The sequence below is a fragment of the Anabrus simplex genome, chromosome 4, assembly GCF_040414725.1.
Source record: "Anabrus simplex isolate iqAnaSimp1 chromosome 4, ASM4041472v1, whole genome shotgun sequence".
NCBI classification, from domain to species: Eukaryota; Metazoa; Arthropoda; class Insecta; order Orthoptera; family Tettigoniidae; genus Anabrus; species Anabrus simplex.
The window spans coordinates 260266362-260290826 of record NC_090268.1 but is presented as its reverse complement, the minus strand read 5'-3'; the positions used below and the strand labels follow the sequence as shown (position 1 = coordinate 260290826).

Genomic DNA, 24465 nt, shown 5'->3' with positions numbered 1-24465 from the left:
ACCGGATTGAGCCACGATCGAACCTGTTAAGTTGGGGTCAGAAGGCCAGAGCTTCAACCATCTGAGCCACTTAGCCGGGCGATTCCAGGTTTAACAAAGCACCTGCAGATTGATTCAGATTTCATGCTGTCCCAGGCTGACTGAATGAAGTGCATAGCCTGCAAAATAAGGAAAAACATTAAAGAATAAATCAGACAAAAAATTCTGCTACAGTACAGTGCAATATAGAGTAATGCAATTTTATACATACTGTACAGAAAATTACAACACTTACCTGTAACACAGTGACCTTTGGTATTTCCTTTCCTGCATCATATCAGCATCCGCACACTGTACCAGCAGCTTCCAATAATGAACCTTCAACCTTCATGGTAGCTATAATTCCCAAATCCAATGGCTACAAATGATTGGTGCTGTTTACTGTAAGGAAGACAAGTTCAACATTACCGAAGGTCAATGAGCTGGGATGTGCAGACAGTTGTCAAACAGGAGCAAGATCTTCCTTTCGACGATGCATTCTGCTGTTGAGCTTTTCCAGATAAGCCGCGAAAATTACCCTGGTCATCTAGGCTTTGTTATTGACCTCATATAAAAAAGGAAGTGATTTTACACCTTTTAAGCAGCAAAGTTTGGCTAATTTTCTGATGACCAATGGAGGGAACTTATCAGTTCAGTCGGCATTTGCTGTAAGATGTTGGATGCACTTTGCTCCTTTTGTCCCCATATCACGGATCAACCTTCACCGCAAGAGTTTTGTCTGCTAAGAGGTTAAGAATACCCCTGTTCCATCAGAAATATAGATGTCAGTAGAATCATAATGTTCCATAATTCTGGGAATTTCATTTTCTTTCTAATGACGGACTACATCCTCATCTACCGGGTTCGATTCCCGGCTGGGTTAGGGTTTTTTAATTGTAATGATTTGATATCCCTGGCCTGGGGACTGGGGTTTATGACGTCCTTAATCTTCCTTTCCTTACACACAACATTCCACATTACCACCATTCCAATTACACGCAGATTCAAACAATGTGGTGCCAGTAGGGGCAAAAGATCCACATGGGTTGATGTCCCGAACAAATAGCATTTTTTTTTAAAAATCCTCACCTATGCTGCTGGTCTCTCAACAAATCCTGTGACCAGTTATGTCATATCTTTTCTGCAACCAACCAGAGGAAGCTTTACACTCATCTGTCATGTTAAGCTGTTTAGCGACATCCAATGCTTTCTCTAGTAGCATCTTTCCATCATTGGGAGTGTTTATTTTTTGCATTGTTGACTGAACCAGACTATAACACACTTTTCTAAATCGGCTAAAATCCTGTTTCATGGCTAGAACTAGGCCTTGATGCATTTTTCCATATTTCCTCTGTATTTTTCATTACCATTGTCAATGTTGATTATGGCAGTCCTAGATGCTCAGCGATGTTCTTTTTTTGTTTCATCAGAATTGTTTTTAAACTCATCTATTATTTTTAACTTTTCCCCACCACTTGAGGCTTTTCTGGATATCTTCTTTACATGTTCTTAGGCATAAGTTTGTTTCCTTGTGACTCCAACATTAATTGAAGCTGCATACACAGAACAAAACCCTGTCCAACCATAATGTTGAAACGTGACTGCACTAATGCATTCCATAAATACATGGAGTGTTGGCATCTATTGTTGCTTTCTTTAACACAATGTTGGCGACAACTCTAGAATCCACAGATCGTGTCTACAAGCTTATCTCAAAAGTGTCCGCTTATTGAATTCAATAAGCAATATGTTGTCAATTTTCTCTCTGTGACTCTTATATTCTCAGAACTGGATAAAGTAAAAATGAGTAAGTAAATGAATATGTTTTGTTCACGAGGACCTGAGAAATGTGATGTATTAATGAGAAAATGTATAACCGAAAAAGGTATAATTGGGCTAAATATTAATGGACCGAGTTTGGTGCCTAAAAAAATCTAGTGTATAACTGCGAAAAACATAGAAGTGAGTAACATATAAATAACGTTCAACTACACTCTAAAATGCATACCTAAATAATACATAAATGTACCTGTTCTTCTCATGGTGATTCAACCTCAAGAAGAAATCCTCTGCTTTTAAGGGGAGTGATAAAATTCCCTGCATTTACTTTACTTGTGGGTATAGAGATTTTTGAAAAATACTGGAAGAAAATTTTGAAAAGCCATAAATAAACCAATCACATAAAGAATGCCATTATTTTTCATATTGTACAAAACACTAAAATATAATGTACACGTCGGTCAAATTTCAAGAAAATTCCTGAAACACTTGCAGAAGTACTCAATATTTCCTGAAATGTATATTCATTACTGTAACCACACCCGGGCGGGTGGATTGCGACATTGGTGATGATGATATTCATTACTGTATGAAGCCCCTGGATGATGAGAGGTTTGGAACTGAACGGGGTCAGGAGCTAGTTGCAAACAGAGGATTGGGGAGGCATACAGTTAATTCGCCAAGGCTTGCAGACTGAACGTTGAAAGGAATGACGATGATGATGATGATGATGATGATGATGATGATGATGATGATGAATATTATTATTTTTGTTATGAATAAAACACTGCCTATTTTATCGCTCCAATTTATTTCAGGATAACCCAATAAATGCCTGCTCTCACACACACACACACACACACACACACAATTCTATTCAACCATGAATGACCACTCTCCGTAATTACTGCCTATTTACAAGTCCTTGTTCTCTTTACAGTGGGCAGCCAGTTAGGTGATCTTCCTGGATGGAACTATAATCCTTATTACTTTCACTTCTCCTCCAAGTCCAGCCACACCACACAGCAGCTGCATGCAGACAGCTAGGTTTGAACACAAGGCTACTGGCCACACATACACAATGACTGTTCTTTGGTTCAACTCCAGAGACAGTCCAATAATTCACACAGTCAAATACAGTGAACTACTTAACACTGACAACTAGACAGCAACCATTCAACAGTGCTAACCAGGAGAAGAGTACTCATCACAACAATGACCATTAACACTGTTCCAATTACACTCATGATAGCTGCTCCAATTGCTGACTCTACAATGGTCTTCAATCCACAGAAGTACACACACATACACACACATACACACAGTATTCTTAGACAGTATACACAGTTTTTCCGTTCTGTACGTGATGATACCCTGACTCCGGTGGGGCACTGACTGTAGCCAACACTACTACAGCCATCCTCAGTCTAGCTACTCATTCGATACTCCAACACAACAACTACTCCTCATTCAGACTCCCGGCAACACTGGCGATGACCAACACCACTGTCACCTCAGCCCAGTAACCTAACTCCAACACACCAATTCCAACTCTGACTGACTGTTCGCAGGTAGCCTCCTTTTTATAGATTGGGTGATGAGTAACGTAATATTTGCAATGTGGCTAGAGAGAACATTCTCATTGCATCCCCCAGAAACACACGGCAAAATCAGACAAAGAGAACAATACACGGAAAGTCCAGCCATGTCCTCAGGCTGGAAGCTCCCAGTTGACTTAGTTCCTTCCAGGAAGTACCGAAGGGGGCAACAACAGGCCTGGCACGTAATATTATTAACATCCCTTCTATTGCCACAGGTTTTATGAGACAGTGGAGAGCAAGAATTCTGTCCCAAAAAAAGGTTCTTTAATGTTCCCAGAAGATCTACTGAGAAGGTTTTCTCAGACTCAAGCCAATCAACATTGCCTGGATTTGATTTTTCAGCCTTGAAATAGGAAGGCAAACATCTAACTACTATGCAATACAGCTTTTCAGTTCTCTTGTCTCAACTATTGTAATATGAGGTATATATCCTGGAAATTATAAACCTGAACAAAAATTCCACCTGTAATCTGTATGGTCTCTTAACAGTAAAAAGGAAAATTAGCTAGAAACCTAGCGGAATGAGCTGTACAGCCCTTTTTTTTAAAATGGTGATTAAGAATTCAATAGCATACCTCTAAAAGTTCTTGATGAGCATGGCTGAAAGTAAGGATGGCACCTTCACCAATCAGTTCTGTATCAAACACTTCAGTCACCAAAATGTTTGCACGTTGCTTCAGATCTCCATCCTCACCCACAGTTAAATCAGTGGAACGTTTTGCTAGCACTTTTATCTTATCTTCAAAACCATTTACAGAAACTATTTTCTTTGCACATTCAGCAATAGGGTGAAATGCCTGAAGAATAGAAAATAATATATCAAGCTATAAATCCTAGCCATTGATTATCTATAACGACAAGACACAGAATTACATTCATAGTGAAAAATACTAAAAGTAAAAATACAAGGCCCATCCAAAGAAGTAAGTTCCGAAAGGGCCACAAGGCAGTGTTTGTAGTTTACACGGGATAAGCTTGCGCATGGATACAGGAGGAACATTTAGCAACATCTCATGCATTTACAGTATTGTTATAGTGTCTCCCTTCAATTGCAAGGTAAGTGTGGTTATAGCGACTTCTTCTTACAAGCTGTTTTACGTTGCACTGACACAGATACTGTAGGTCTTACAGAGTGGGAAGGAAGCAGCTGTGGCCTTAATTAAGGCTACAACCCCAGCATCTGCATGGTGTGAAAATAGGAAACAATGGAAAACCATCTTCAGGACTGCCGAAAGTGAGGCTCAAACTCAATCTCTTCCGAATACAAGCTCACAGCGGTTATAGTGACAGCCTGCAGAAGATGCAGAGGGCAATACAGAACAAAAGACGTGGAAAGCTGAGTGCAGGCATAACATTCTTGCATGACAAAGCAGGTCCCCCACAGAGAGGAAAATGCTGGCTCTTCTATAGCAATTCAAAGCACGGGAGGGGGGCATTCCTGACCATCCTCCATCCAGCCCCATCCTCCCACCCAGAGACTTACATCTCTTCCTCCAACTGAAGAGATTTCTGGCAGGACAAAATTCAGACAACAACACTGTTTCCATTGGTGGTTGTATCAGGGCTCAAGTCTTTGGCAGAAGACTCATATAACAGAGGCATTAGCAAGTTAGTGCTATGCTACAAGTGCTTAAACAAGGGTGGTGCATATATAGAGAAGTAGGTTATGTATCATTGAATCCACAAAATAAAGATCACATATATTGTCATGTTCTGCTTTCCTTAGTCCATCGAAACTTACTTCCTGGATGGGCTTCATATTAACAATTTTACAGAGGACCTTAAGAATTACAACTAAGCGCTGTGAGCCCTTCTAAAACTCAACTTACCTCACAAGCAACAATCGAGTCTGCACCACACTTGGCTGCCATCATTGACAGCAAACCTGTTCCAGTTCCAATATCGAGTACATTGGCTTTCTTACCTCGCGCGTGCATTTGCTCAATGGCCAATCGGATTCCAGTATAATACTTCTGGTTCTGAAACAATATAGTACGTAAGATAAAAGACCTTCAATAAACAAACTGTTATTTTGTGTGAACAATAAACTTAGCATGAGAGAGAGGTTTGTTTGTGCACTATTTGCATAACAAAAGTTACAATGATCGGCCTGAATTCTCTAACATAACTCACAGAAATACATTTGTATACTACTAAATAATAGTAAAAAACACTGAAATCAGTATTACAAACATTATTCTATGCTCATCAGAAGTTACTTAACTATAATGTTATATACAGTACAAAAGTTGACCTGCAGTAAACAATACAACTGCCAAAGCTAGTTTTACAGCATGGCAATATTTTATATTTCTTGTATAGTCTGAGCATGCTCATAATTTGTGAAGAAACATTATCTGGTGCGCAACAAATTTTAACCCCTTTTAATTACTAAGTGGTAATTTTAAAGACAGCAAGACAGCAACAACTGTGATACAATCTTTCAATTATTTTGAAGAGTACAATTTTTGTCTTGAAGATGGGGTCTAAGTGTTGATCTTCCATTTTGAAAGTCATATTGCTTTAGTCATTTTTCCACCTTTCTTCTCATTCGCTTTTCTAGTATCCTTTCAAATATTTTGCTACCTGAGATAAAAGTGGTATTCCCTGTTAATTTCACATATTTTCCAGGTCCCCTTCTTAAATACAGGTATAAATTACTCCTTTATTTCATACCAATTTTTCTTTCTAAAAGCATCTAAACAGCCTAATATAGCCACTGTCGACCATGACACTCACTTCCACATCCTTTATCTTCTCTCTCGAGTGGATGGTTGAATTTACCCATATCATCTTCTCTGCATCCAGTCCGGGATGCATATACTTGGATGAAATTATTTACTCCCTTCTCTGTTCTTATCTTTATTATTCTATAATTTTTGTAGTCCACCTTTTCCACATATTCAACCAAGATCTTGTTGGTTATTATTCCCACTCCACTCTTTGCCATATATCATCCATTCCAGTAGAGAGTGTATACTTTCCTCAACTTCTTATCCTTTTCATCTCCACTTAACCTCACTCAATCCCATTATAGCAATATTCTCCTTCTGCACAAAATCAACCATCTCTTCTGACTTTCCAATCAGTGTCATGCAGTTACCACCTTCATGATGCTCTCTACTGGTTGCCCACTTCTCACTGTTCCCCCTGCATTAGAACTGCACACTGTTTCCAAAAAACGACCCAGCATTTTCCAACGTTCATTTAAAGGTGCCATTTTCATTTTAGGCTATTATTACAATGGCATCAACACTCTCAAAAGCCCTCTAGAACTACTGCCAGCAGGTGGTGATCAGGCTGCTCCTAGCATGGAGTACAAATGCCATTTGCAGCTGGCCCTAACCTGGGGTCAGATGCTGCTTGATGGGTTCCAGTATCACTCCACCTAAAGCAACTCATCCACCCAAAGCCATTGGTACCCTTAGGGAATCAGGTTATTTACCACCACCTGACACTTGGCATTGAGATTCTGGCTGTACAGTTTACTCATTACTATACCAGATTGTGTTATTACTCTACAGCATATTTTGAACATCATTAAGATAAAATAAAAATATTTTTAGCAATTAAAAACATATCTAAATTTATATAATGTATAATCAAACAGCTCATCCTATCCTATTATTCACATAATATTTTGAAGAACACATCTGAAATAACTGACCCTTTAAAATACGGCCTAAATTTAAACACAAACACAATAATTATTATAAAGTGAAAAGTATAATGAATGACAAAAATAGCAAAATATTTCACTAGAAAAAACATAAAAAATCTATGTATATTTTATTATTGAACTGTGTTTCTTTTCTAATAGTCTAAACCTACTTATTAGTACACATTAAACTGAAATGGTATTCTGAATTGCAGAGGATTGTATTTCCAAAACAAGCACATCTATTTGTTCCACACTAGCAGGTTTACAGCAAACAGGGACTGTTTAGATACAGCTCCTAGTAAAGAATGATTATGTCCAATACAGGGCCTGAGATTGGATTTCTGAAATCTATAATATTATTCTTAGAGGTCCACAATCAACTAAGGCACACTAACAATTACATAACTGCCAATTTCTAATGACGGCAGCTTCTTTGTGCTTGTACCAATCCTTTTCTCTATCGCTTGCTTTATGCGCCTATGGACCTGAAACCTTACTCACTCCCACCCCACCCCCCTCCATTTTTACACACTGAACACAACACTTTACTGCCATGTCCTACAGTTTCATTTGTGTTGGGCTCACCACAGATAACATTAATTTACATCAAGTGTGAGCACCTGCTATTTATTTTTGGTTCATGTAACAACTGAGTTGTTCTATTTTATCTCCTCTTCAGTTGTAGGCTGACAAGAGACCATAAAACATCCTGGGTCCATCAATTTATGGAGTGATATTGCTTCTGCTATATCTCAGAAGGTATAACATTGGACAGTTCCCCCCGCTACACACGGCAATAGTACACAGGATCTGCAGCAGTGATTGGTAGCCTCAAGGTAGTGCCTTGTGTTCAAGCCAGTGTAGCAGCAGGAAACACATAAAGCTCTACCTTCTAAACTATAGGCCTGCTGAACTTTCCAAATTTAGACAGAGACAAGATCGTGGAAGAGGAATGGTGGAAGAAAAGAGGAAGATGGAGAAGAGCCATAAATACCCCAACCCGGCAGGTGCTGGATAAGGAGAAATGATGATGATGATGATGATGACTTAAAAATTTGACCTTTCTTCTTAATGACCATGAAAGAACTAAACTAATAAACATGAATCCTGGTCTACCTAAAGCCAGGGTGCTATCCAAGATACATAAAGCTGTGGCCCCAATGAGGCCAATTATTAATTTCAAACCCAGTCCTCTATATAATAATACACAGTTTATACAAAAATTCTTAAAAACCAAATATTCTTTTCAAACCAAAAAATCAATAAAATATCCATCAGATATATGCAACAACTTGAAAGATTTCAAAATTCAACCTAACTATTCAATCCACTTCTTCGATACAGAAAATGTGTACCCAAGCATCCCGATATCTGAAACGTGTAAAATCATCAACGATAATCTCAATAAACACAACAAATTCAGTAAACTTGAGAGTCAGGAACTTATTATCCTCTTGAAATGGTACTAAATATTAACTATCTTCAATTGAACCATATATCAACAGTATGGATTGGCAATGAGATCACCAGCCTCCGGCATCTTAGCTGACATTTATTTAGACAATTTAGAGTAGAATAAAATCTTGAATAAGCAATCCTTTAAAAACATTGTCTTTGGAACAGATACATGGATGATATTCTAGTTATTCTAGACCACAGTGCAGCAACCCCAATTTCCACACTTAATAAACCAAATGAAATTAATCCACACACAAATTTACTATTGAATCCGAAGCAGATTCTAATCTAAATTTTCTGGAACTGTCCAATAATAGACAACCTGAGTTTTTTTCCTACAAGATATACCATAAGCCAACACAAACCATGACAACTATTCATAAGGAATCTCTACATTTAAGTTTACAGAAGTAAGCTGCCTATTACAATATGGTACATCGGGCTTTTACTGTTCCGTTACCTAAATCCAACCTGGACAAAGAACGCAAGACAATTTGGGAAATAGCTAAATTTAATGGTTACAGCAACTAATTCATTAATAGCATTATTAACAAGGTCAAATTTTGCCTATCAATAACCCTCATTAGAAAAAAAAAGAGCAATAACCAATTCTCAACATTCATCTTCAACAACCAAATTGTCTATCAAGTAACTAACATTAAAAAAAAAACATAAATTAAAAATAGCATATAAAATTACCAATAATAATACTGATTTATTTTTTAACTCACACTTGGTTAATGGACAGAATAAATATCCTAAATCCAGAGTTTACAGGTTAAAGTACACGAAGTGTGAAACTATCTATGTTGGGCAAACGGGCAGGAGCTTTTCAATAAGGTATGCAGAACACATTAATCTATTAAGCATAATAAATTTTCAGCAATGGCATTACATATGTCAGATGCTAATCATAGTTTTTCAACCATCAAGCAAGACATGAATATCATTAAGCTGGCCACCAAAGGCCCTTATTGAACATCTCAGAGAACCAGTTTATATATTTAGAACAAGTCTCCAACCCGAACTACAATGTGAACAAAGGATCCAAGAAATTAAATTGCACGTTCGACATCACCATTCCCGTCTATATAGAAAATTTATTAAGCTTAAATAAAAGACACCCCCCACGCAAGACTACAGCGCTCAGCCAGCAGTTCGACTCTAACTTGAGCACAGTGTCCCTCGGATTGCCAACAGTTCGACAGTTGGGGAATATGGAAGAAGGGTATGTCTCCTACAATTTTGCTTATGGTTTACCTTCTAACACATTATTATCATTCTTAACATTCTTTTCTCTCCTCCCTTGCAGTCATTTAAACATTTTTGTACATTGACACAGTCAGGAGGATACTCTTGAGCCTAATCCACCAGTTTGCTTATAACTTACATTTTTTAAGAAACTTGGTCGCAGGACAATACCCACATATTATATGGTTCTCATTTATAACTGATGACTTCTAATCAACCACATAATTTCATCCAATATTTTAAAACATAATGTAAGAAGATAAAGTGTTACATTGTGTAAACTGGTACTAACAACAAATGGGACATACACAAGGAGCAACTGTGAACTGAGCGACACACTTCAGACTTCCAGTCCAACAGAACTCGTTTACAAGTGGACAATTTATCAAAACTTATTTCAATTCCACATCTGGTGTTTTAAGTGTAATTTATATTGTAGTTATATATTTTAATGTGTGTTTTATGTCTTGTAATAATGCATACTGCAAGGGATTTTAATTATTGTACATACATTATATAACTTGCCAATGTTTAGAACTATAAGGCTGAGGATGATCACTGGTCGTGTTGAAACTGGTCCCTTAAATTGTGAAATGGTCTAAAAATATATTTGTCAGTTTACTTGTAGTGTATTGAAAGCTGGATAACCTCATTCCTTTTCTCCTGAACACATGTCTATACAAATAAAACATGACGTTCTTAACTTATAATACGCAGTGTATGTTTGTCATTTTTAGGAATCTTCAGTGTTAGACTACTCTTTATTGCCTATATATGTCTATTTTAATCTAGGCTAGAAATAAGCAGCTGAATATGTCTCTAATGAGATTAAACATGTCCTGCAAACGTTTTTATAGTAATTTGTTTTAATCGCAAATGTGATTAGAATATGTACTGAAAGATGGAAACCTGAAGCTTTTTATTTCAAAGTAAGTGGTATGTTCCGAGCTGTCAGTGGAAAGATGGCATGGAATAACATTAGCATATGAATAAGCTTGAGTGGAACTTTTAAAAGTAGGAAATATCATATTATGGAAATAAAGGCGGATTTCAAGATGACAAATTAGGACAAATATTAATTTATAGGACAAGGAGTAAGGGATTGGAATAATTTATCAAGGGAAATGTTTGATAAATTTCCAAGTTCTTTAAAATCATTTAAGAAAAGACTAGATATACAACTGGTAGGGTATCTGCCACTTCAGCAACAGTCTTAAATACAGATCACTGATCATTGACTGATGATTGATAAAGGTGTAAAGCACAGAACAGCCTTTGCCCTTTACTTTGATGATCCTCATCATAGAATAAAAGATAAAACTGTAGGCTACAGAGTAGGGGTTTCAAATTTGTAAGGGTGTAAGGGTCACACTGGAAACCTTAGGCATGATCGTGGGCTGCACTTTAATAATAGGCCAATTTTCGTAAAATTCCACAAGTACAACAGAGGTACCAGTATGAAATAATATGTGTAGTTCAATTGAAATGAAGGTTTAATAATTTTAATTCCTTAAAATGCTATTTTACAGTTGCATAAAAGAGTAAAATTAAAAATATACACTATTTACACAGGACAACTGAATTTGGAAGAAGAGCACTCAACAATGTCAGTTCATTTGAATTAATATTTGACAAATGACAAGAATGAAAACAAAATATCTGAAGACAAAGTGAAATTAATCATGTATTCAACACAAAACATGAAGAAGTACAATTTAGGGAGAAGGGAACAATGATATACAGTTGTAAGAGGCTAAAATCCCAGCAATGTGCTTCCAGGAGTACTGCCCTTAAAATTTCTTCCAGAGTGCAGCATTGTGTACCAGCCAGTACTACCAATGAGAGAAGAACGAAGAGCTGAAACTGCTTCTTACGCCAATTGCAGTTAAAAGTATTTCTTGGAATTCACCACATGCAACATTGCATAAAATGTCCACAGTGAGGTTGGCAAGAACTTCAAGATTTGATACGGATCTCATAGCCTGGCATTTGTGAGGGCTCATTTTCCACCAAAGTTTGGATTTTAATTTTTTCAATCAAAATCTCTTCAGACCAAGTGAATACTTAAAAACAAGAAATAATATTAAAGAATGAATTAGTTCTGACTTGGGTCAGTAGAGGGTATAAAAATTAATACATTTTTGAAAGAGCTAAGTATATCATTTTTGTACATTTTGTTCACATTTCTTAAAATACTTTTTAAACACCCTCGCGGGCTGCCATTTGGAAACCCCTGCTATAGAGAACCACATGATGCAAAGTTGCTTTCTTTTAGAAAAATCCCCAAGCTGATTAAACTTGTCTTTGTAACTAAGAATAAGAACGATCAGGAGCATGGGCCTCTACAACAGAAGATGAGAGGACGACTGTCAATGTGGACAAAAACAAAGTTATTTTAGTGGTAAAGGGAGGTAATCTTGAGCTCTAAACATCTCACAGAAAAGAAAGCAGATGGAGCAAGTGTACCTGAGAACAATGATAACATCAAACAGGAAAGTGGAAGAAGACCTCAACAACAGAACATATAAGATAAACTATGATTATTATCAGCTAGCTAACTTTGACTGTTGGTAAAAGAAACATAAACGAAAATATGAAGGTATTCATCTTTAAGAATAATTTAAGTCCCTACTCTACTAAATGGAACAGATAGGTAGACTGACACTGATAGAAAAGCTTCAAAGCAGTCTGAAGGCATTTGAAAATAACTTACTACAAAGAGCACATGAAGAGAGATTGGTTTAGAAAAAAATGTCTATAGGAGATCATAAAACCAAAATGGGGCCTTGAGGCTTGACCTAGGAGCAAAAGTGAAGAAGCTACTCCATGCACTGAAGGGGAAGAGTGTGAGAAAGAAACTAGAAGGAAGGTGCAGCAAAATAACTCCAGCAACACTTATATACTCTAAACAGGTAACTATAGTTATACTACTTCAGTAATTGTATTGCTTAATTTCATATTTTTCATAATGCTATTGCTTAAAGATACAAAGTTGTTTAATATGCAGGTTCCTGTTCTTGAAAGTATTGTATACAACATTAAGCTCTTAATAACTGTAATTTAAAAGAAAACTTATAAAAGTGAGAACAGATTCAGTGATTATTCAGTGTAATCAACAGCCCATACTGATGTAATATGAAAGTATTCCATGATCAGTTATTTACACCTGGTGGTCAAGACTGTCAAGGCATCGAGTCTATATGTAGTCTGACACTGTAGTTGGCTGGTTCAAGTCCCACTGGTGGACAAAACGTCACAGTCAGAATGGCAGATGGCAGGGTAGGAGAGGTGGTGGTATACAATTCCTAATCACAAGATTACGTGCCAAAACCCTGGATTCAATATCAAAACTCTCCACAATGTTCATACAGGGTGAAGGCATATAACACTGTACCCTGTTGATGGTGATTCGTCTGTCACATGGGGACATAAAGCCATGAGCAGACCCCTTGGTGTTATTCAACAGGAGCAGGCTAAGTGCTGACACCAAGTTTCACCCTCTCCCTACCTCATTATTATCATCATCACACATCCAGATGTGTAGGTCGTGCATGGGCGTCAAAAAGAAAGACCTGCACCAGGCAAGTCAAACATGTTCTTGACACTCCTGGCACAAAATGCTTTACGATAAATAAAAATGAGATAGTGTAGGAAATTTACTTGAAGTTAGTACCCATTGAATATACCAAGCATGTATCATCTGAATTCACTTCATTTGATTTTGTATACACAAGATCAGGATATGAGGAGTGTTTAGAAGTCAACATGAATGGTACAAAAAACCATTTATACAAGACAAAAGAAAAAAATCACATGGAAATCGGCAATACATCTGGTCGGTATGCAGTTTATAGTATAAACACAAAAAAGTATTTGCATCACTCCAAACTTTCTTGTATAACCTTTGTTAGCAAAGAAGAGAAGATAGGTGATTATTATGATGACAATGATGGTGATTATGATAATACCAGATTCAACTAAGTTTTTGACAAAGTATGGACCAATGAGATGCTATTTTAAGTGTGACCTACAAACATTGCTCTTACCTGATAAATCACTCCCCTCCATTGTTTTATTAACTTGCATTATTCCATCCTAATTTAGCTTTAGTAACTTTTAGAGTGCTACTGATGAAACGGTTCATCACCATGCACATGCCTGTTTACCTCCAAATTCTAGATAGTTATTACTATGTCATTTGGAACTATTCTTTTCTGCCATCTTGTGACAATCTTCAGAACCATTTACTCCACATTTACGATCTCCCTGGTGACAAGAACTACGCTATTTGTCGGTTCAAAGACGTCAATATTTTTCATTTAATATTTAGTAATGGCAAACCAAGTAGTAATGGTAGTTTGAGTAAAAATATGCTGTCTTCAGTCTGAGGATGATTTAGACAACTTTTTGAGAAGTTCAAGCACAAATGATATGTCACAATGTAGAAGATGGCAGTTAGAACAAAAGTAGGAGGGGAATCCTTATTGTGTTTTCTCGCCATCGTCGGCCACTACTCGCTTCCAAGAATACATTTTTCTCCTGCAGTTCTTCTTAAAGTCTGTTGGCTCTGTGGAGATGTCTCTGATGGCTCATCAAACCAATCTTTGCATGAAACATGCGGCCACACAAGTCACATCTAAAGGCGGGTGGAAGACATGGTTGGATCTGACGTAGTTTCCCCTTTTCATGTGATTTCTTGTCTGCGATGTGCCTGCTCAAACAGTGAGACACCTTCTGCAGTAGCTTTGCGCCAGAGAACACGGTTTTGTGCAGTTGTTGCCCAGGTGTTAGCATTTATGTTGGTGCTATTCATAGTCTTTTTAAGCTGGTCTTTATAACGTTTCAAAGGAGCACCTTGAAGCCTTTTGCCATGACCAATACATGTTTTATCGTTTCTGCTTCTGATCAATTGTGACAAGACCTTTTATTTAAATTGAGAATTTTCCTACTCTAAGTAGAATTCAGGACTTTCAAGATTCCATCTTGAGTTAAATAATTGTCGTTCTAACTGTGACCGTCATATTTACAGAGAAACTCTATATGTGGTTCGACCTTTGTATAACATTTCATTTATGACAAGACTTTTTATTATTTGAGAATCTTACAGTTCTAAGTCAAACTCAGTACTTTCAAAGTTCTAACTTGAGTGAAAAGAATTATATTGTGTTGTGTCATTCTATTCATGACTTCAAGATTTTGAAATTGTGATTATTTGAAGTTTTATTCTCCAGATACTTTTAGGAGCATCATAAGTCCCATATTAAGAGTGTTCATATGTGCACTGATTTAATTATGATATGTATATTTAAGATTGCCTTTTCTCATATTTGGCCGAAGATGACGCTCACCACCGTCGAAACTATTTCCAAGTAAATGTTATAACTTATTTGGTTTGATATTAGTATTGAAAAGGTGGATTTTTAATTTTACTTATCTATTATTCTCGATTCAATACAGACTTAAAAATGAAATTCTTAAATTTAAATGACAAATCTCACCGTAGAGAAGTTTGTTAGGCAGTCTGTTATCATTCGTACGCTGGATGTGAACAACCCATCTAAGCCGATGATTGATGATGAAGGCTTCTATGCTGTTCACATGCGCCTTGTCAAGAACTGCCGCACTGCTTATGTTGTCATCCCATTTGATGTTCATGATGGATCTAAGTTTCTGCTGATAGAAGCGTTCCAGTTACTTTATGTCACGATGATAAATTGTCCAGGTTTCACATCCATATAGTAATGTTGTTATGACTACAGCTTGGTACACCATTAGTTTGGTATATATTTTGAGATTCTTATTCAAGAAAACTCAGTGGGAGAGGTGGCCGTAAGCTACATGGGCAGAGTATATTCTATTTCACACATCCTTTTCTGACTTGCAGTATGTAGTTAGAATACTACCAAGGTAGGTGAATTGGGCTACTTGTTCAAGAGGTGATCCCTGCTATGATGAGATTTAGTTCAAGGACAGTACCACCTGGTGCCAGCTGCGCAAGCACTTTAGTCTTATGGGTGTTGATGGACAGACCAAATCGTTCATAAGCTTCCTTAAAACAGTTGATGGATGTTTGAAGCTCCTCCGGTGTATGGGCAGGTGTTGCATTGTCATCAGCATATTGAAACTCCGTTATCCGAGTATTATGAGTCAATCTCTGAGAACGGAGCCTGGTTTGGTTGAACAGTCCGCCGTCATACCGAAACTTAATTTCCACACCTACATGGTTGATATTAGAAGTCTTGTGAAGCATGGCTGCCAAGTACAGGGCAAACACGCAGCCTTGCTTAAGGCCATTTGTGATAGTAAATTCTTGTGACAGCTCATTCAGATGAAGAATTCGTCCAACTATTCCATCATGAAGAGCCTGGATTAAGCCTACAATACAGTCAGGATAGCCAAAGCGCCATAATACCATCCACATAGCTTCTCTAGGAACGGAATCAAAGGCCTTTTCCAGATCGTAAAATGCTAAAAGAAGCGGGATTTGTTGTTCTCTGCATTTCTCTTGGATTTGTCTTGCTCAAAAGATCATGTCAAAGGTACCTTATGAGGCCCAAAACCCACACTGAGAGTCATGCAGTAACATTTCAGAGACAGTCTGATAATGGTTCAACAATATCCTTGCCAGAACTTTTCCTGCTATGGATAGTAGTGAAATACCACGATAATTGCCACAGATACCTCGATCACCTTTCTGGGTGGCATTTTTTATGTCAGCAGGCACCTTTTGTGTTTCCAAAATTACTAGTATTAGGGAGAAAATCCTGGTCTTCAAAGATAGTCCTCCACTTTGAGTAAGTTCTAGAGGGATGTTATCTGGTCCGGGAGATTTTCTTGGTTTCGTATTTTTGAGGGCTTTGGTGAATTCATGGAAGGTTGGTTGGACTGCCATCCACAGTTGCTATTTTTTTTTGCTAGTTGCTTTACGTCGCACCGACACAGATAGGTCTTATGGCAACGATGGGATGGGACAGGGCTAGGAGTGGGAAGGAAGCGGCCGTGGCCTTAATTAAGGTACAGCCCCAGCATTTGCCTGGTGTGAAAATGGGAAACCACGGAAAACTGTTTTCAGGGCTGCCGACAGTGGGGTTCCATCCAAAGTTGCAGAGGATGTTGTGGCACACATTGGAGGAAGTCTTAGTCAGCAGCTGAGCTTCGATTTAAAAGTAGGCTGAAGTGTTCCTTCCAGCATCTTAAAATGTCTTGACTGTCTGTAAGGATCGTGTTATTGTCAATGGCTTTTAGTGCACCTGATGAAGAGCGACAGGGCCCAAAATTTTCCTTTAGATTTTCTTAGAAATTCCGAAGGTATCTGGTATCGAACAAAGTCTGGAGTTCCTTGGCTTTCTGCTGCCACCATTTATTTTTCATCTGTCTTATATCAGCCTGACATTTCATCTTAAGCTCTTGGAAACGTGTAAGGGATAAGTAGGCTTCCCTTTTTTTACTAATTAGTTTCAGAATGATTTCATTATTATTATCATCATTACAGGCATTTCTCTTCCTTTTCTCGTGGCCAACTGTTGTTTCTTTTCTGCCGAATCTTAGATGATAGTTTGAAGTGTGGCCCATTCCAGCTCTACATCCTTGGTATTGATTGGATTGAAAGTCAGTTGCTCTCTTATGGCATTTTTTGGAATTCTTTAGCAACAGTTTCATTTTGAAGTTTGAAGGTATTAAATTTTTCCCTTGAAGGGTTTGTGAAACGAGTATGTGGTTTCTGGCGCACCAAAATTCTAAATCAGCTGATAACAAGCCTATGATCCATCCAACAGTCATCGATGTTTCTAGCTGTCTTTGTGATGAGGATGTCTTTCTTATCGAGTTATGATGTAATTAATGAGGTGCGAGTGTTTTGAATGTGGGTGCATCCATGTAATCTTTTATCTGGTTGGTAAACGGAATTGTGTGTTGGTGATGAAGAGTTCATGTTCAGCACAGGGCCCAAGAAGAAGAAATCCATTTGCATTACAGTTTCCTATGCCTTGTCTGGCTCCATGGCTAAATGGTTAGCGTGTTGGCCTTTGGTCACAGGGGTCCCACGTTCAATTCCCGGCAAGGTCGGGAATGTTAACCTTAATTGGTTACTTTCGCTGGGTGTATGTGTCGTCTTCATCATCATTTCATCCTCATCATGATGCGCAGGTTGCCTACGGGAGTCAAATCAAAAGACCTGCACCTGGCGAGCCAAACTTGTCCTCAGACACTCCCGGCACTAAAAGCCATATGCCATTTCATTTACTATGCCTTGATTGCCCATGACATAGCCGATTATCTCTACCCACTTTAACACTGAAGTCACCAAGTAATAATACTTTATCCATGGTGGGCACTTTGGAAAGTATTGTATCCAGTTGATGGTAGAATTGATTCCTAGAAGTGGTATGCAGAGGGTCATGAGTCTTTCATTAACTGCAGTAGGTCTTAACCTAAGCATGTTTACCAGTTTAGTTTTCACTGCAAATCCAACACCATGAATTTGATGTTCACCTTCATTTTCCCCTTTTCGGAAAAAGGTATAGCCTGTACTAGATTCAGTAAGTTTTCCCTCATTCAGTAATCTAGTTTCACTTAATGCGGCAACATCAATGTTAAGCCTTTCCTTTCTAGCTCATGTGTGACAAGAGCCATTCGCCTTTCAGGTCTGGTATTACTGTCTAGTAAAGTTCTGATATTCCACGATCATATAATCAAAGTTCTCTCATGTTTACGACTGCAAAATTCGGGTGTCCCTCTGGGTGCGGTTTCCCAGCAGGGATCTGAGTGTGGCTGCCGATGTTTAGCCCACATTTTCTAGGGTCTTCCACATTCGGGTTAGGCAGCGGTGATCCTAAATAGGCCTGCCCAGACAGAGATGCAAGACCGGATCCCTGAGTAGCCACTTAGTCTTACGAAAGGTGACCAACATACATCTGCCGCCAGTGTACACGTCCAGACTAGAAGCTTCCGATTTCAACCTAAATCTGCTTCCACCATTCTTATCCCATCGCCATTGGACTTTGTAGGAGTAGCAGGAGAAAATGGCACAAGCATGACTTTGGTTAAGATGGACCTGAACTTGCAGGGAGGAGGCCCACACACTATGATTTCAGAACCTTTCACCGCGGCACATGTAGTATGAGACAGGCAGTACCAAGCTCCAAAACTGCAATGGACTGCCGCAGGCTCCAAATTAGTGGAGTTGAGTCTTTATAGCCAGTCCATCTGATTTTATCCTCTTCCGCCTCTACAGCCGTTGGGAAACCACAACAGTGGAAATGGATCCTCTTCCACCTGTTTTGCACATTACCCTGCATTAGGGCTCTCCATATTTATGTTCCCTGGAGAGAGGGTGTCCCAATATTTGGGCTACCTGTTGGTCCATGGATCTGAAGATCATCACTATGGGAACCCCCTATCAACCACAGGGACGCGCTCTGATGGGGACAGGTTGGAGTATCCATGGCGCACACAAAATGCTAACAACTTGCATACATGGATTTATTCACAATTATTTACAAATTAAATACACATAAGTTAAATCACTCCCGTCACAACAAAACACTTCACTCCGAAAACATCAACAAACTAACGTTCCTAACAACTCCCTATCACGAAGTACATGGAGACTGCAACCAATGCATATCAACTACCACCTTTAACTAAACCAATTCACATACTTCAAACACTCATTAGCATGAACACGTCTGATCAGAACAACTCCTATTAAACCAAGACTCTTACTAAACAATAACTTGCCTCTACCACCAAGACCACCTCCTTATATATGTACCTGGCCAGGCTTCTAGAAAGATACATTTTCTCGTAGATTCTTTCTCTTTCTTTGCTAGGGGCTTTACGTCGCACCGACACAGATAGGTCTTATGGCGACGATGGGATAGGAAAGGCCTAGGAGTTGGAAGGAAGCAGCCGTGGCCTTAATTGAAGTACAGCCCCAGAATTTGCCTGGTGTGAAAATGGGAAACCACGGAAAACCATCTTCAGGGCTGCCGATAGTGGGATTCGAACCTACTATCTCCCGGATGCAAACTCACAGCCGCGCGCCTCTACACGCACGGCCAACTCGCCCGGTGGTAAATTCTAGAGTGCTTCATACATACATATAATGTACAGAATATTCTCCACAGTTCTCATCTACCTAGTGCCATTCTGGATGTTACAGTGTATTTCACAATACTGTAGTGGATTACAGGTAATAATAAATGATACAGGTTCTTACATTAACTGAACTCATATAAATGTCTATATACAGTAAATGTTTCATGACATAACCTCACAATCAATGTGATCATTCGACTACGTTAATAATAATAATAATGAAAATAATAATAATAATAATAATAATAATAATAATAATAATAATAATAATAATAATAATAATAATAATAATAAAAAATGGATGTAAACACTTCATAGCCATGTATTACAAGTCATAATAATAATTGTAAAATAATAATAATTCGAGAACAGCTTGAAACTCAAAAACTCATGGACACAAGAAAGACGGAAGGCCCATAGTGAAAGGATGAGGAAGTTTTGGGAAGATAAGAAGAACAAGAAGATGAAGAATACCAGTGCTATTTAATGGTTCCACGTGCTCCTTAAGGGGCTAAACGAATGTATATATATATAAAATAATTTGAGCTCGATACTTGCATTATTTACCCCTGGGTGAGAGAATACTGTTTTCAAGTTATATCAGTTTATCACACTTACGTCAATATCCTCCCTCTAACTTGAAATAATTTACACAGTCTGTCACGCTCGTCGACTTTGCCTTGGGTGTAGGTTGTTTCTTCTCTCTTCCTCAACGTCGCTGGATATGCTCTCCTCCTCTTGACCAGGTCGCGCGGTGTCGAAGTTGTCCCGCTGCCAACTTCTTCCTTGATGATAGTCAATGCAGTCTCCTCATGACCAGACTGAGCTGTGTCATTAGTAACCTCTCCTCCGTGTGAACCCGTGGTAGTACCGGGCTTACTCTGCATGCACAGTGGTTGGGTGACTCGCCACAACTCCGATGCGTAGACCTTGACAGGAGGGTTGGTCTTTAGTAAGTAGACCCCATGGTCCAGCTGCTTATCCACCTCGATGGGACCAACCCACTTAGGTACAAGACCTGCGTGAAACCCTCGAATCTTATTACTGACTGGGTGGTTACGTCGCAGTTCTTGTTGGCCTGGTAGGAAGATCTGGGTCACTTTGACATCTTGAGCCTTAGTCTGGGTAAGGGATCTCTTCTCGGCCTAAGCTTGCTTCGCCTTGCATCATCTTGACCAGAAGTGGGTGGTGAATGAATCTCCCAATGCCCGGTGCCGTATAGCTGTCGACCAAGGAACAGATCCACTGGGGAATAGCCGGTGACACAGTTAATACGTCATCGCAGGCCAAAGAATGACTGCGGTATCTGACGGTACCACAGTTGATGTTCTTTGTCTATTAGGTGGACCAGTAGAATCCTTTTTAGTTCCTGGTTCCGTCGTTCTGTTGCATTGGCCCTTGGGTTGCAGATCAGGGTGGTCCAGTGCTCCACACCCCATTCTTTTATCATTTGCTGCCACTTCACTGATGTGAACTGACTCCCTTTGTCTGATAGAATGCACCGTGGATAACTGCAGCGGCTGAATACCTCATCTTGTAGAAGGCTGGTGATGCGTCCCGTTGTGGCTTCAGGTATCGAGAAGGCCTCAATACATCTGTGAAGAGGTCGGTGATCACTAGGAGTCCTGTTTTACCCCGTGATGTTCCAGGGTAAGGACCCATCAAGTCCAGGGCTATGACCTCCCAAGGGTGTTGCGGCCGTCTTCCTCGCTGACTGGAATCTGCCTTCCTGTTGCTCGCCTTGGTGCAGGCACAGATGTAGCACCTCTTCATATACTCCAGGATGTCTTTCCACATGCTGAACCAGAAGAATCTTCGTCGGATAGACTGATACATCTCTTCACCTGCTGGATGTCCGGCTTCGGTGCTGTTGTGGAACTTCTCGAGGATGTCTATCCTGTGTGTCTAGGGATCACCACTACTGCAGGCGTGTCGGAGAGATGTGACCTGTACATCAAGAGTCCTCCATCAACCCAGAACTTCTTGTAGCATATCTTGAATTCCCTCGGGACGAGTCGACTATGAGTGTTCTGTCTCCTAATCCACTGTGTCATGGTCGTATAGGGCCTGTCTTGTTCATGCCACTGTTTGAATACTCCCAGATAAAGCTCCTTCTTGATGGTCATAAGGACAGGTTCCTTAGGCTCACTCTGGTGTTTTCGTGGGAACTCCCTCTCAACAATGGTGCTCCTAGCTTCAGGTTCCATCGCCGGGTGCCTGGATAAACTGTCTGATCCTATGTTCATCAGTTCTGGGACGTGACATACATCAAAATCAAATTCTGTGATTAACAGAGCCCATCGCATCAATTTAGATTTTGAACCAGAGACCCAAGTTCAACCATTTGAGAGCAGCGCTATCGGTGTAGAGCTGGAAATTCCTTCCCTCCAAGTAGCCTCGGAATTTGCCCATGGCCCACACCACTGCTAAGGCTTCCTTCCCAGCAGTACAGGAGCGTTGTTCCATGGGAGATAGCTTTTTGCTGGCATACTCAATGTCCCTTCCGCCACCACTCCTCTCCTGGAATAACACTGCTCCTAAGCCGGAGCCACTGGCATCCGTCTGCAGGCACATCTTCCATTGAGGGTCGGGATGAGCTAGACTGGGAGCATTGTATATCACAGCCTTAATGTCTTGGAATACTGCCTCTTCCTTGCTGATCCATTGGAACAGGCGGTTGTTATGGAGTAGATCGGTGAGTGGTATTACCTTCTCTTCAAAATGTGGCATGAAGCTGCTATACCAAAAACACAAGCCAAGGAACTGACATACTAGTCGCTTGGTCCACGGGCGTTCAGCTTATTCAATAGCTTAATTCTTCTCCGGTTGCCATTCTAAGCCTTTGGATGTTAGGACATAGCCAAGATATTCTACGTGGGAGCTTCTTCGATAGCTCAATTCTTCTCTGGTTGCCTTTCTAAGCCATCAGATATTAGGACACGGCCAAGATATTCTACACGGGACTGGGCGAAGTGGCATTTGTCCAGTTGGCAAGTCAGTCCATGAATCTTTGGTCGTTCCAGTCCTTTCCTCAGATGTACAAGGTGTTCTGAAAATTCTTGCTGTGATTTCAAATGTCGTCGAGATACACTTGGCAAAAATCTCATCCTGATAATACTTTATCCATCAGTCGCATGAAGGTGGCAGGAGCATTCTTCAATCTAAAAGGTATTACTGCAAACTGGTACAATCCTCTCGGTGTCATGAAGGCAGTCAGTGGTCTAGAACTTTCCTCGACCTCCACTTGCCAGTATCCGGAGTTGAGATCCAGCGTGCTGAAAACCCTAGACCCACTTACTTGTTTCAGCGAGTCTTTCAGATCAGCCATAGGGTAGGCATCACTAACAGTCTTCTCGTTCAACCTTCTTTTTCGTTAGGATGATAGGTGAAGCCCAACAGGATGCAGAGGGTTTGATGAGACCTTACTCTTCCACCTCTTGAATCTTCTGGATGACGAAGTTACGCTTATCTTGATTGGATATGGGCCCTTGCTTGATAGGTGAGGAAGTGCTGCATTCAATGACGTGCGTTACAATGGTACTCCATCCTAATTTATTGGTAATGACTTCCAGAAAGTCCTTTAAGGCGTGTCTCAGTGCCTCTTCTTCACTCGGTCGAAGATGCGTTAACTGGATATCTCCTAGGTCTACGTTGACTTCCGCATCCTTGCAAATCCAGAGATTTCCATCATGCCAGGCGACCCTCAGACGTCTGTCTTTTCCCAAAAAGACTTCATGTGAGCTGCATAGTCTAGGATCACCTTTTTTTCCACCAGAAAGTCATGACCTAATATGATATCAGGTATCAGGTTTTGAATCACTGCAACACAATTATAATAGCGGTTAGGTTAGTCTGTCTTTGGATGGAATAGGTTATCCTGTCTGCTGCTCCCACTACCCTTCTGAGATGGTGAGACTTCATAGGCGGAAGTAATCTGGCAACAGTCCCGTTGACAATTGAATGGCTTGCTTGGCCGTCGAGTATGGCTGAAAAATTAACGTTGCCTATCCTCAAGATGATGGCTGGGCGAGGTTGGCCTGTTCTACTCACAATCTGACCAATCCCTCTCCTACTTGACCAGGGTAGCTTATCTGTCGTGTTTTGAGGCGCATTCCCGTTCCCATCCCCTCAAACCAGAATGGGCCAGACCTAGTTTTCCGACATCAAGGCTGGGCACTTGCTCTTCAGGTGTCCTGTTCTTCCACACTGGTTGCACTTCCTAAATGTGCTGGTCTCTTCCGTAGCTTTGGTAGTGTTCCTCCTCCAACTGGGCGATGATTCTACGTAAACCATCAAAGGATCTTGGTTGTGATGCTTTCACTAGGGGTCGAATCTTGTCGTGGAGTAGCTCTGTGATGTCTGGTAAGATCTCATTCTCGTTTCCTTCCAGGTGCAGACGCTTGAAGAGTTGGTACTTCTGTAGGACTAACGCACTAGCTCTCATGCCAATGGGTTGTGCCTCAGTCAATAGTTTCCTTTTCACGGAGCTCTTCACCCCTTCAGAATTAAACCTAGCGAGGAATTCCCTCTTGAAGTCCGTCCAGTTTAAATTTAAGCCCTTCAAGGTATTCCACCAAGTAGCGACTTGCCCCTTTAATC

At 39.8% G+C, this 24465-nt stretch overlaps 1 protein-coding gene across 3 annotated transcripts in view; it reads right to left on the bottom strand.

Annotated features, from left to right (window-relative positions):
- Positions 1–24465, bottom strand: part of Art7 (arginine methyltransferase 7) — a 165705-nt gene that overhangs the window by 102049 nt on the left and 39191 nt on the right. For all 3 annotated transcript variants that reach the window (XM_067146441.2, XM_067146443.2, XM_067146442.2), the window contains exons 3-4: positions 5228–5377; positions 3974–4195 (exon numbers count right to left, since the gene is read on the bottom strand). In XM_067146441.2, coding sequence (XP_067002542.2) covers positions 3974–4195; positions 5228–5377 — 372 coding nt within the window. The remainder of the gene's footprint in view (positions 1–3973; positions 4196–5227; positions 5378–24465) is intronic.